The sequence below is a fragment of the Diorhabda sublineata genome, chromosome Y (genome assembly GCF_026230105.1).
Source record: "Diorhabda sublineata isolate icDioSubl1.1 chromosome Y, icDioSubl1.1, whole genome shotgun sequence".
In the NCBI taxonomy this organism is placed as follows: Eukaryota; Metazoa; Arthropoda; class Insecta; order Coleoptera; family Chrysomelidae; genus Diorhabda; species Diorhabda sublineata.
In genome coordinates, this window is record NC_079486.1 from 6,418,341 (window position 1) to 6,430,859 (window position 12,519).

At 30.6% G+C, this 12,519-nt stretch overlaps 1 protein-coding gene across 1 annotated transcript in view; it reads left to right on the forward strand.

Moving 5' to 3' along the window:
• Nucleotides 1–1,707: 1,707 nt before the first annotated feature.
• The window catches only part of LOC130451922 (craniofacial development protein 2-like), a 43,696-nt gene continuing 32,884 nt past the window's right edge, over nucleotides 1,708–12,519 (forward strand). The window contains exon 1 of the mRNA XM_056791278.1: nucleotides 1,708–1,768. Coding sequence (XP_056647256.1) covers nucleotides 1,708–1,768 — 61 coding nt within the window. The remainder of the gene's footprint in view (nucleotides 1,769–12,519) is intronic.

The following is a 12,519-nucleotide window of genomic DNA, read 5'->3' on the forward strand; positions in this document are numbered from 1 at the left end:
AAATGTAATAACAAAACTGATATACATTTTATCACAAAAAAACATTCAACAACTTAAGTTTCGTGTTACGGCAACACTGATGTGAATATGTCAAATTTGTCATTGTCATCATAAAGTTTGACATTTGTAATGGTTAACGTGTTGTTTACTACGATTTTCGACGTAGATTAAACTAAATACAGAATGTTGATGAATTCGCTGATGAAACCAAATCTCGATGGTGTTGTTATGAACCCACGTTTCATCTATAACATATAAAACGGTTTTATTTCTGTGAAACATTGTTAAACGCTTGATGGAAACATCTTCGCGTCGATGGTTTTGTTTCAATGTCCGCAAACACGGCATCCATCTTGTACACAACTTTCTAATGTCACAATTTTCAGTTAAAACACGATGTAAATGTCGAGTATGTTTGCTATAAATAAACTGAACGATCCACGAGATTTCAGACAGTTTTATAGTCAATATCCTACGCAAAATTTTCTTCTCACTTCTAAAACCATTTTGAAAACTTCGCTATACATAATTTTCTCTAGCTAGTATCTATAAGATTCAAAGAATGAATGTTACAACTTGACGTAAAAGTGCTTTTTACGACCCCCGATATTAAATAGAATCATACAATGCCGAGTTCTACGTTTAAAAACTACACGGAGAGAAATGTTGAAAAACTAATCATTTTAATCGAATGATTTATTCGAATGACTATGGTAGAAACGGTCTAGAAACAAACAAAACATCATAGAAAAGGAAGTTTCAAAACGAATATAAATAGAAAAATAACAAATAATAGTTAAAACTAATAAAAATTTGACCGATATTTTATCAAATTGCTCTTTTGTTAGGTTAAGTTGTATGAAATTCATATTATTCATCATATCTCGTATACGAATGAATTTTTTTTTAAATCTATTGATTGCATTTTAGATTTTAAACCACGCAGAACATTTTATAAAGAATAATTTTTTTCGTAATAACAACAATAAAAAATAAAAAAGATAGAGTTGGTAATTTAATTTGTTATATGTTTCTCAGTGTACTTTTATATAGAACATGGAAATTCGTAATAAAAGCTGCAGCAGACGGTGGTAGAATGAAGCTATTAAAGTAACGGCGATGTTCAGAAACTATAATTTTGTATAATGTTCAAAAAAAAACAACTTTATATATATATATATATATATATATATATATATATATATATATATATATATATATATATATATATATATATATTTAAATAAATTTAATCATACAATTTAACAAATTAAAGTTATTTATTTGAAAAAATGATTATTAATAATAACAGTATGAGCTCTAATAGTAACTATTTAAACATCTAAATTTTCGGAATCATTGTCTGGTTTTTCTTCACGATTAGAAGTATCGACAGCGTCATCATCGAAAGCTAATTCTAGTTGAGGTATTGTCGTATCTTCGTTATCGTTTTCAATAATAGTACCCAGTTTGAGATCTTCTTGTTTACAACTAGAAGGTTCGCTTAACATGATAGGTACATTCAAATCTCCAACGCTTCTTTCAACTGGACTCACGAATCTAACGGTTTTCTTCGATTTAGCTATTATCGGTTTATCAATGTCGGTCAACGTGGAATTCACCAACTGATTCTTCTTTATGGATTTAGCGAAATTACTATAATGTGAAGGTAATTTACGGATTACGCACTATTTACTTTTAGTTACAATGATTGAATCTTTGGTATTACGACTTTTTTTACGTAAAGAATGTATTGGTGGTACTCGAGGTAATTTCTCAAAAAGTACTATGGGGAATGTACATTCCGTTTGCGTGGAAGTATCTCTGGTTCTTCTTCTCAATATATTCATGTTCATTATTATAGTAAACGAATCAGTAATTATGACAGGTGTCAAAACAGATCTGTCAATTTGATAAATAAACTGTCAATTATTGTTGTAGAACTAGATATTAGAGTGTGGGTTTTTTCACGTAAAAAACAAATACAAATTTCGATTAAATTTTGAGTTTATGTGAAAAAAAATGTGGAAATAAAAGTTATAGATATTTTAATTTTTCACAACTTTGTCATTTAACTTTTTTCTATAAGACTTCTATAAGACTGCCAGAAATCGAGATAAACCATTTTTCATCGAACTATTATTTTTTTTGTTCCAAAAATTATCAACCAAGATTTATGTGTTGATGATTTGTAAACTTTTAATACGAGGGCGGTTCGAATATAAGGTAATAACTTTGAATGGTTACATATTTTTGGGATTTCTTCAGAAGGTTTTTGATCCTTGGACAACTCGGACAAACTCCTCCATCAAGCTTCAACTTCTTCACGAGCTCTTAAGAGTAGATTCGGAGAGACGTTTGGAGTTTTGTCAAATCTTCATGAGGAATTATGATGAAAATCGAATATGGAATTATCTTAAATTGTTTATGATGCAATTATTCAGAAAAAAATCCTGAGAAAAAAATCGTAGATGAACTTGAGATTTTTAGTTGGAATTCAACTAGTTTTGTTGGTATTTATTGGAAACTTTTTAGTGTGAAAACTTTCTAATTCTCGTGGTTAAGAGACGACGCGGTTGGGGTAAATAGTCAGACCGAAAATTACGAAGTTTAAAGAACGAAGTATGTTTTCACGGCAATTACAATTATCTACAACTTCACATCATACTCTAAAATGTTCATTATGTAGTTATATCTTTTCACTTTTTACTGTTCTGTAAAGGAAAAAAAATCCTATTCTGTAGGATTAATTTATAGAAGTTTTTATGTAATTTCAATATCAAAAAAACACGTTTGCTTAGACCGTTCCATATATGTATGCAAATTAAATTAGTTTTTCACATAAAAACACAGTCAACCACTTTATTTTCATTTTTCTTTAATATCGTACAAGTTTATTTCAATTTTTTTTTTGAAAATAATTTTTAATATTTTCATAAATTTTCAAACATTACACCTCTAAATCAATTCAGAGCATTTTATAGTTTTCATTTTTCTGCAATTACTACAACTGATGATTAAAACATATACGTATTTAATTAGATCAGTTCCACGGACGTTTTTCTATAAAACGAGGTTATCAAAAAGGATGATCTAACGAGATAACATCTGCTATACTTCAGATCCTACTAAAACTTCTATCCTCTACTCTAATTATTATTTTCCTATCAAAATCTATCAACGTCTCCAACATAAAACAACACAATCATTTATTATTTGTTTGTTATCAACTAATACGTGGTTTTAGATCCAAATTTTAATATACTTTATGGAACATGTTTCCACCTTAAGAACTAACCGTTTCTTCTAAAAACAAGCGATTATTGCTGAACATTTTCCTTCTGCAAGTGAAAATTTGAGATCGGGTCATAATAACAGTCGCGGAAGGCTAAATCTGGTTAATAAGGTGGTTGGTAAACCAATCCGCGAATAAATTCAAAGTACTTTCTTTTTCTCTTTTAATAAGATAATTGATAAACATAGTCTCCAAAAAAATGATCGTAATCTTTTTTCCAGCTAACTAAACTGCCTTCTTGAGCATTTCTACCGTTTAAAACCCACTGTCTTTATTATTTTTTCGTATTAGAAGTTTAGTAGTGGACTAAGTGTGAATCGTCATAAAAATGTTGCCTAATCTGCAACAAATAAATATGAAAATGGTTGAAATTTACATTTTGTACTATAATCATTTAATTCCACTTAGAAAATCGATTATTTAAGTTGAACGCTACTCACGTGTATTTTCTAGTTATAAGATATGGCGCGATGCAAATTGAAAAAGTATATGTCATGTAAAATTGAAACTAGTCTACATCGTCTTTTGCTGACTGAAAAGGCGGTTCGAAAACGTGATAAAACTTTATGTTTATATATCAACGTCCTTGAATCTCTTTACTAAACTTTAGAAGAAAATATTCTTAAATACAACATCCTAAGAATTGAATTACAATGTTAGAACGTTCAGTGATGGATTAGCAAAAAAAAATAACCAAACCTGAAATATGACTTTAAGGAAACTATCAATGTATCAAATACTCTGGAAATCTGGGCAGAAAAACAAGCATTTTTCAATTAAGCAGCGATTAGAGCTCTAATATCTAACCTACTACCCTGCAATGGATTCGAGGACATACTGTATTAGAGGGTAACGAAATAACTGACAGAATCTCTAAAATAGTGGCGGGCATACCCTTTATAGAACCTGAATCCGTCTGTGGTATCAGCTATAGATCCATAGAGGAACCGTTGAAGATGGTGGTATATAGAAATTACTGGGACAATCTACGCAGGCAAAACTCTTCCGGGAAGTTAAAATCAGAGAAAATATGTCGAATGTAATAAGAAAGACACCTAGAAGATGCTTGATGCTCTATATATATTCTCTGGAGGTGTCAGATACCACCAGGAAGCGTATGGAACAGAAGACGAGGATCTGTAGAAATCCCACATAAAGATTGGGTTCCTTTGTATGTATTTACATTAGTTATCTCGAAATCCGGGAAGCCACCATTCGGACTCCGGGAGTCCCTGGAGGATTTCAATACATTTATATAGCTTGTAGACTTTTAATACTTTTTTGGGGGGAAATCCATTTATTTTTATTAGTATAAAAAAGAAGAAGAATATTTCAAGGTTATAATAAGTATGTTGGATACAAATAATCAATTGTAATAAACAAAATGTTTTTTTGGGGTTATGTTAGGTAAATTTGACATTAACGCGTTTGTATGTCAAATATTGATATAAATTCAAAACCAATATGTCTAGGTTGAGAAAAGAGAAGCGTTGCTTTTGCGATGCAATTAAACCAGGCCCTTTGAGTTATAAACGTAAAATTATGGAAAATTTGAGAAACGATACACCCGCTACGGATAGTAATACCGATTGTAGTAGCGTCCCAACTAGTTCGAGCGCTCGAGATAATTCCAAACCAAAACCCGAAGCTACCAAAGAAGAAAACATCAAACATCGAAGTATGAAGAGATTTAAAATGCAATCTGACGGTGTTATTACATATATTAATTGCGATACGTCTGAAGATAATGAATTTTCTTATAAAAAAGACAATGTTAAGGATAAAACTAAGAATAGCGAAAGAGTTTTGTTAATTGAAGCACAAAATGTAGATATTCAGAATCATTATTATAAAATTTCTTAAACTATTACGATTATTTGTATTACTAATAACTCCGGGAGTTTATTTTCAAGCCCTTTTCAAGGTATGTTCATCCTCAAACTTAAGCTTATTTACCAATACCTTCCATTTGTACCTATCCATACTTATTAACCCCTAGTTTCTCATCCCTTTTCTTTCCAAATCAATTTTCACACCATCTAATATCTTTGGATCATTATTCTCGATCATCCAACATTTATTTTCATTCTCTTTTTTCATTGTTTCTTATATAAATGTAACCTAAACTTTTCACTTTAAACAGCCCCTCAAAAAAAAATTCGCAAGCAATTAAATTTGGTCACTTATAACCTATTTCGTATTTTCCAAAATTTAAAAAAAACTCGGGGGGTACATGATAGATTTTTACTTAAAATTCGATTATAACAGACTAAAAAAATATTTTTCGTACGGATGTTTGGTACAATGAACTCTAGTTGTAAAAAAATCTGCGGGACTTTGAGCGGTAAGGGATTTTAAATTATTATAACTGTGTTAACGAGGGAAACTATTAGCTTTTGTATGCACAACTCCGCGCGCGATTTCCAAGGCTGTTGTGTCAGAAATATACCTGATCACAAAACTGAGTTTTCCAACTATTATATGTTAATAATCATGTAGGAGCTGTTGGGTTATAAAACGACGACGCGCAGTCATTACCATTTTTAAATTACCCAATCAAAAAGAAGAATTAAATAATTGACGTTTCTTGAACAGAAAGGATTCTTCAAATTTTGAAAATGTTCATTTGTGGACAATTTAAACCTACGAACTTTTGATTTGAGGTTAACTCAATAATTAAATCACCGCGCGTTGTTCAACACGATACATTTTGATACTGAATTCGAGATATGACGTTATTAATTTTTATTTTTGATAATGAGCTTTTGGACTGTACAATTTATCTCGAAATAATGCTTGAAATTATGTGAATTTTTTTCCAAAAATAAATACAATAAACGGCTATAAAAATTGTTTGGATTGTCTTCCTCAAGTTGTTTGATCTTTAATTGACTTGTTTCACGATAAAAAATATTATTAAGGAGCTTTTATATTTTTTCTGAGAATTGTGATCAAATAACTCATAAATCGCGCGAAAAAGAATTAACAAAAAACAAACTGGATTTTGAATTTATAAAACTGTTCGTGCAATGACGAAAATCTCAAAAGATAATTAACGCTTCCCCGCGAACTGAAAAGTAAACAACTTTTCCAGGTAAACATCGAAATATTTAATTTTCAGAATCAGTTGATTATTCAAAAGTATGAATAAACAACAACAGTACACAAAAAATTAATTCCTTGGGGTAACTAAATCGAATAAAGTTACAATTGATTTTTTTAAAATTAGTCAGAGAAAACTTTGTAAGTAAATAAGTGAAGTTTCCGTTTGTTGATATATCATTGGAATGAATTTTACATTTAACGAATAGCACTTGTCAAATCGTTAAGCAAAAAAAGCGGGCATTTCAATTCGATAAAGCTTCGTAACAGAAATTTAACATTTCATAATAACTCTTGCGAATATTTTGTTCATCCCCAAAGAATATCGACTTTGTGTGTAGTTTTGCCAGTTTCTCCAAGGATAAATTCGAAAGAGAATTCTCTCGTGTTTCAATACGAAATTAGTTGTAATGCAAATACAGTTTTATTATAAAATTTCGTTTCTATATACTTGTATTATAACAAATTTTAATCTCAAGACTTCCTCGAGGAGCTCCATATTCAAAGCATCTTATTGTTTCCCATATGGGATTTTACGATGGGTCCAGTATAAGCCCAGACTTGGACAAAGTGTCCTAAACTTGGTAGGACTGTGATTCAAACCTGGTTGGGCTAACGTATAACTATCATTTATGTATCCCAATAAAGTTGGGCTAAAGTATAACTATCATTTATGTATCCCAATAAAGTTGGGCTAAATTATAACTATTATTTATGTATTCCAATAAAGTTGGGCTAAAGTATAACTATCATTTACGTATCCCAATAAAGTTGGGCTAAAGTATAACTATCATTTATGTATCCCAATAAAGTTGGGCTAAAGTATAACTATCCTTTATGTATCCCCAGGAAGTTGGGCTAAAGTATAACTATCATTTATGTATCCCAATAAAGTTGTGCTGAAGTATAACTATCATTTATGTATTCCAATAAAGTTGGGCTAAAGTATAACTATCATTTACGTATCCCAATAAAGTTGGGCTAAAGTATAACTATCATTTATGTATCCCAATAAAGTTGGGCTAAAGTATAACTATCCTTTATGTATCCCCAGGAAGTTGGGCTAAAGTATAACTATCATTTACGTATCCCAATAAAGTTGGGCTAAAGTATAACTATCATTTATGTATCCCAATAAAGTTGGGCTAAAGTATAACTATCCTTTATGTATCCCCAGGAAGTTGGGCTAAAGTATAACTATCATTTATGTATCCCAATAAAGTTGTGCTGAAGTATAACTATCATTTATGTATTCCAATAAAGTTGGGCTAAAGTATATTTACGTATCCCAATAAAGTTTTTAGTGGGGAGTATGGGACACCCAAAATGTTTTATTTTCATTGGTTGTTGTTGATTTATCTATGTCAAACGATTTGACCATACTTTCGTCCTTTTTTTTATTTGGTTTAACTCTTTTTACTTCTTTTTTATTTACTTAATGAGTCTTTCTCGCGCATTTTCAGTTTGTGGTTTAACGAAATGGGTCAAGTCGATATTTTTTTCATTGCAATTTCAACTAAACACTGTCTCAGTTCTACCATAAGATTACTTAGTTTAGGAGTTATTCCCGACGCTGTTTAAGTGGATCATCGTCATCAGAAAACCGTAAATTGGCTGCATTACAACGAGGTCCCGTATCAACTTCCAAACCATTCCCGTTTTATCGTAAGATATATGGAATATACGTCAGAAAATAACTTTTTTTTATCTCTTTCAATCTGGACTCGCAGAATATGTTACCAATAGAACGATTGTCGATGTGATTACGAAAATAAATATATTGTATGAAAGGAGTTTATATAAAACGACGATTGTTATAATGATAATCCACTGAAATGTTTGACTTCAGTTTTTGTAAACGACAACATGGTTATATAAACGCGAATCCATCAGTGTATTTGTGAATGTTGTCGATTTAGCTGAGGAAGCTGTACAAAGTATTTTTCAAGATCAAAAATCGATAGTGATTCTACGAGGTCCAAATTCGATCAACTTTATCCAACAAAATCCGCACCTAGAGCAATTTCTCCAAGACTTATTCGACAGGTAGAGACTAGGGGATTACTATTAATGGGGAAGTGCAATTCCGAGGAATCAGCTACCAAGGCACATCTTTCCCGAACAGAACTTCATGATCAAAAAGGGTTCATCTTTTTCTTCTCGTATTTTACATAAGTAAACAGTTTTATTTAGAACATGGTTCTGTTTTGTAGTTAAAACTTTCATTCCTTCGACGTAGAGGTGGTTTTCCTTTGGTTTTGTAACAATTTTGATAGATTCTTCTTTGAAACCAATTGGTGAGTCGAAAAATAGACTTTCGTCTTAAGAGACTTTCTGTTTCAATTAGAAATCAAAATTTGTTCGTACAAACTTCAATTTTCCAAAAATAAGATGAGATTCGTCTAGAAACTAGATCTAGAAACTTTGTTTTTCAAAAAGCAAACCAAAATTTGACGTCGGGAATTGCCATTTCGATAAAAAACAAAATTCGTCTTTAGAAACTTTGTTTTTCGAAAACAAAAAAATATTGTCACAAGAGACTTCTTCTGCAATTAGAAACCAAATTTTATTTGTAGAAATTTTATTTTTCAAAACAAACCAAAATTGGTCTTCAGAAACTTTGTTTTTCAAAAATAAACCGACATTTGGTTTTCAGAACTGTCGTATTCGAAAAAACAAACGAAACTTGTTTTGTTTTTTCCAAAAATACGAAATACGAAAAAACGAAATTTGTTTATAGAAACCGTTTTTTCCAACAAGAAATTGTCATTTATCATAAAAAAATGTTGGTGGATTTCTAGGAACCAGAAATAAGTGGACTTAGGGAGAGATACATTACCTATAAGGAAAATAAGATCCGAGATTATTTTATATATGAAACAATACATGTGAACGTCCATTTTCAAAATGAAATAATTTCGACTATCAAATCAACAATAATTTTATCAACGAACTAATTTAATGAACAGTTACAACAAAATTTCTCTGTAACACAGTTTATAAAGCCGATGAGGAGGTTCACCTTTTGATTTCCATTTCCAACTTTTTTCCCTCCACGCTTTTATTTATTTGGGAGGATGAATTGATAAAAACGTATACAACGTAAAGTTTTACACTCCGTTAGAACTTCATGTACGTCCTGGAAAAAAAGGAAGACATCAAATATCCCCCAAAATAAAATACGTTGCGAAAAATATTCCGAATAAAAAATTTCTCAACGAGGTCGTTTTAGAGAAATTTTCAGTGGAGTGGTAGCTCCCACAAGTACCTAGCCTGACCTAGACATGTCTACTCCTTATATTTTAAGCCATTTTTCTGGACATTCGAATTTCATTGTGTAATGAAACGCTTTGGGATATCTTGACAATCAAAACGATTACCACTCGAATAATCGATCATAATCGATTTTTAGCCAATTACGTTTCTCATTTCGTAAAACTGAATGAATTATTATGTTTCAATATTTGTTGTATAAAATTTAATATTCAAACTTTCTATTGGATATTGTTTGTTTTATTAAGAGTTCGTGATGTTTTTTTATGACTTTTTGAAATTTAAAATATCCGGTTTTGACTAGGAGACATCACAACATATCCTGCAATTTCGGTTTTTAATTCATTACATACTGTTTATACGAAATGTACAAGTTTATTTTGATATACAGCGTACTGCAAGGGATTTATTTATAAAAAGCAGTGGCTATATAACCAAACAGACTGAATACAATGTTCACGCCGATATAGATTGACGCGCGTTTCGATAACCAAGTTATATTATCTTCAGAAACTGAAGATAAACTGTTTATTCTAAGAGCATTTACGCCCTCGAAACCTCCCGCATAGATATCTGATTTTTCGAAAGCTTTGCCTGACCTTTGTATAAGTTTATTTAATTTCTTATTTTTTAGACCTTTCAATATGTTCATACTTCTAAGTTTTCTTGATTTTTGCAGTCTTTTATTTTAAAAAACGTCAAATTTTTATTAGTATTTCAAAATTAAATTGAAATAATGTCGAAAAATAAACAAAAATCATACTATATATGTAGTTAGTAGTAAAATTTAAGAAAAGAACGTCTAAAAACGTACAAAAACAAAAATAAAAGTAACGTGTAAGTCTTACGTTAAACAAAGTCAAAGAAAAATATTTAACAGTGTAAAATTTATTTTAAAAAATGGTAGTTTCGTTGTTGTTGAGTTCCAACCCAAAATTCATCACCCTCTATATGTTGAAAATGAAAAAAACAATTGCTCATAATGGATAGAACAAATTTTTAGAAAAATATAGAAAACCAAACATGTTTATCAGTTAAATAATCACTCCCCGATTCACATCAATTTGCTTTTTTAATGGTGCACGCGCGCTTTTTTGTATTTATTTTCTACGACACTTTCCAATTTGAGTTGATTGGTTCGTGTTTATGTATCCATCTTTTCATAGCGAGAGGAATAAATATGCATTTTGAATAATTAAAAATGTAATAACAAAACTGGTATACATTTTATCACAAAAAAACATCCTAAAACAATAATGTATGTAATATATAAAACATGGAAATTCGTAATAAAAGTTGCAGACGGTGGAAGAATGAAGCTGTTAAAGTAACGGCGATGTTCCGAAACTATAATTTTGTATAATGTTCAAAAAAAAACAACAACTTATATATATAGAAATGTGAAAGGTCCCCGACACTGCCACACGACCAGCGGATTCCAAAGTGCAATAAACAATATTCACATAGTCAGCGGAGTCCAAAATACGTATCAAATAAATATAAGTTCATTGCATTAAATTAGAGTTCATTCATTGTTTTGTTACTGTTCATTGTTAAAATATTGATTTGTCTGTAAAGTTTGTAAGTCGTTTATTGTAAATAAAAATACTTTTTAAAAAAGTTAAAAGTGTCTTGAAGAACATTTCTGGCGCTGCGAACCATCGAACCAAGGCGAGAAAAACGTAGTATGCAGAAGACATCACCAGTGATCATCCTCATTCCTCTTGTAAGTACAACATTCCTTTTCACCTTATTTATGAGCACTTTTAGCGATATTTCTGAAAGTAACTTACATTTATTATTGTCAAATCACTCTATAAACAGTTCTACTTCAGCTAATAGTTCTCGATTTTTTAAAAATCAAATTTTAAAAGTTCGAAACACTGCTAGCTTGAATATGTCTCTTCAAAACAATGTTATCTCCAGCCTCTGTGCCACTCTACCTGAATTTAGTTCGAAAGATAATCTTTCAACATTTATAAAATCGGTAGATAACTTAATTACGTTCCTTCGGTCACAGAATCTCCCTCAATCTCAAGAATTCATATTAAATGCCAATATTATTTCTCGTATAAAAGGTGAACCTAGAGATTTTTTAAACTACTCAAATTTAACACTTTGGACTGATGCACGTCCAGCATTACTATCTAAATACGGAGATCGACGCTCCGAAGATATTTTACTAACTCAATTATCTACAACAGTTCAGTACGATAATGAGACGTATGACCAATATCACCAAAGAATCTCTAATAATTTAAATGATTTGCTTCAACACATAGCTCTTAATGATAATAAGAAACTGTAAATTTCAAAACCCCATACTTTAAAAATATTGCTCTCAAAACGTTTTGCACTAGCATTAACGAGCCATATTGTGAATATTTATCACATTTTCAAATAAATTCTCTCGATGAAGCCCTGCACAAATGTATCTCCTACGATAATCATAAAAATCAACAATTATATATGAACTTTTTGAGGAGTCAACAAAATAGAAGACTACCCTCTATCCAAAAATCAAAACAAAGTTCTGTTCCTTCAAACCACAATAGATTTAATCAAACTTTCACTCGAAACCCTATTATTAACCCAAGTCCCCCACGAAATAACTCTTTTTCAAACAATTCTTTTGGAAATAATCCAAACCCCCTTGCTCCACAACACCAAAGAAATTCTCTAACTACTCGAAATGTCCCACAACCAATGAGTGGTGTACAAAGTATTTATAGTAAAAAATCAACCAATGAGTTCTTCCACGAGAAAAACTTTTAATTTTAATGTTGATTCCCATCAAAATGAATACTTCAACCCTAACGATACTTTAGACTTTGACGATACAAATGACA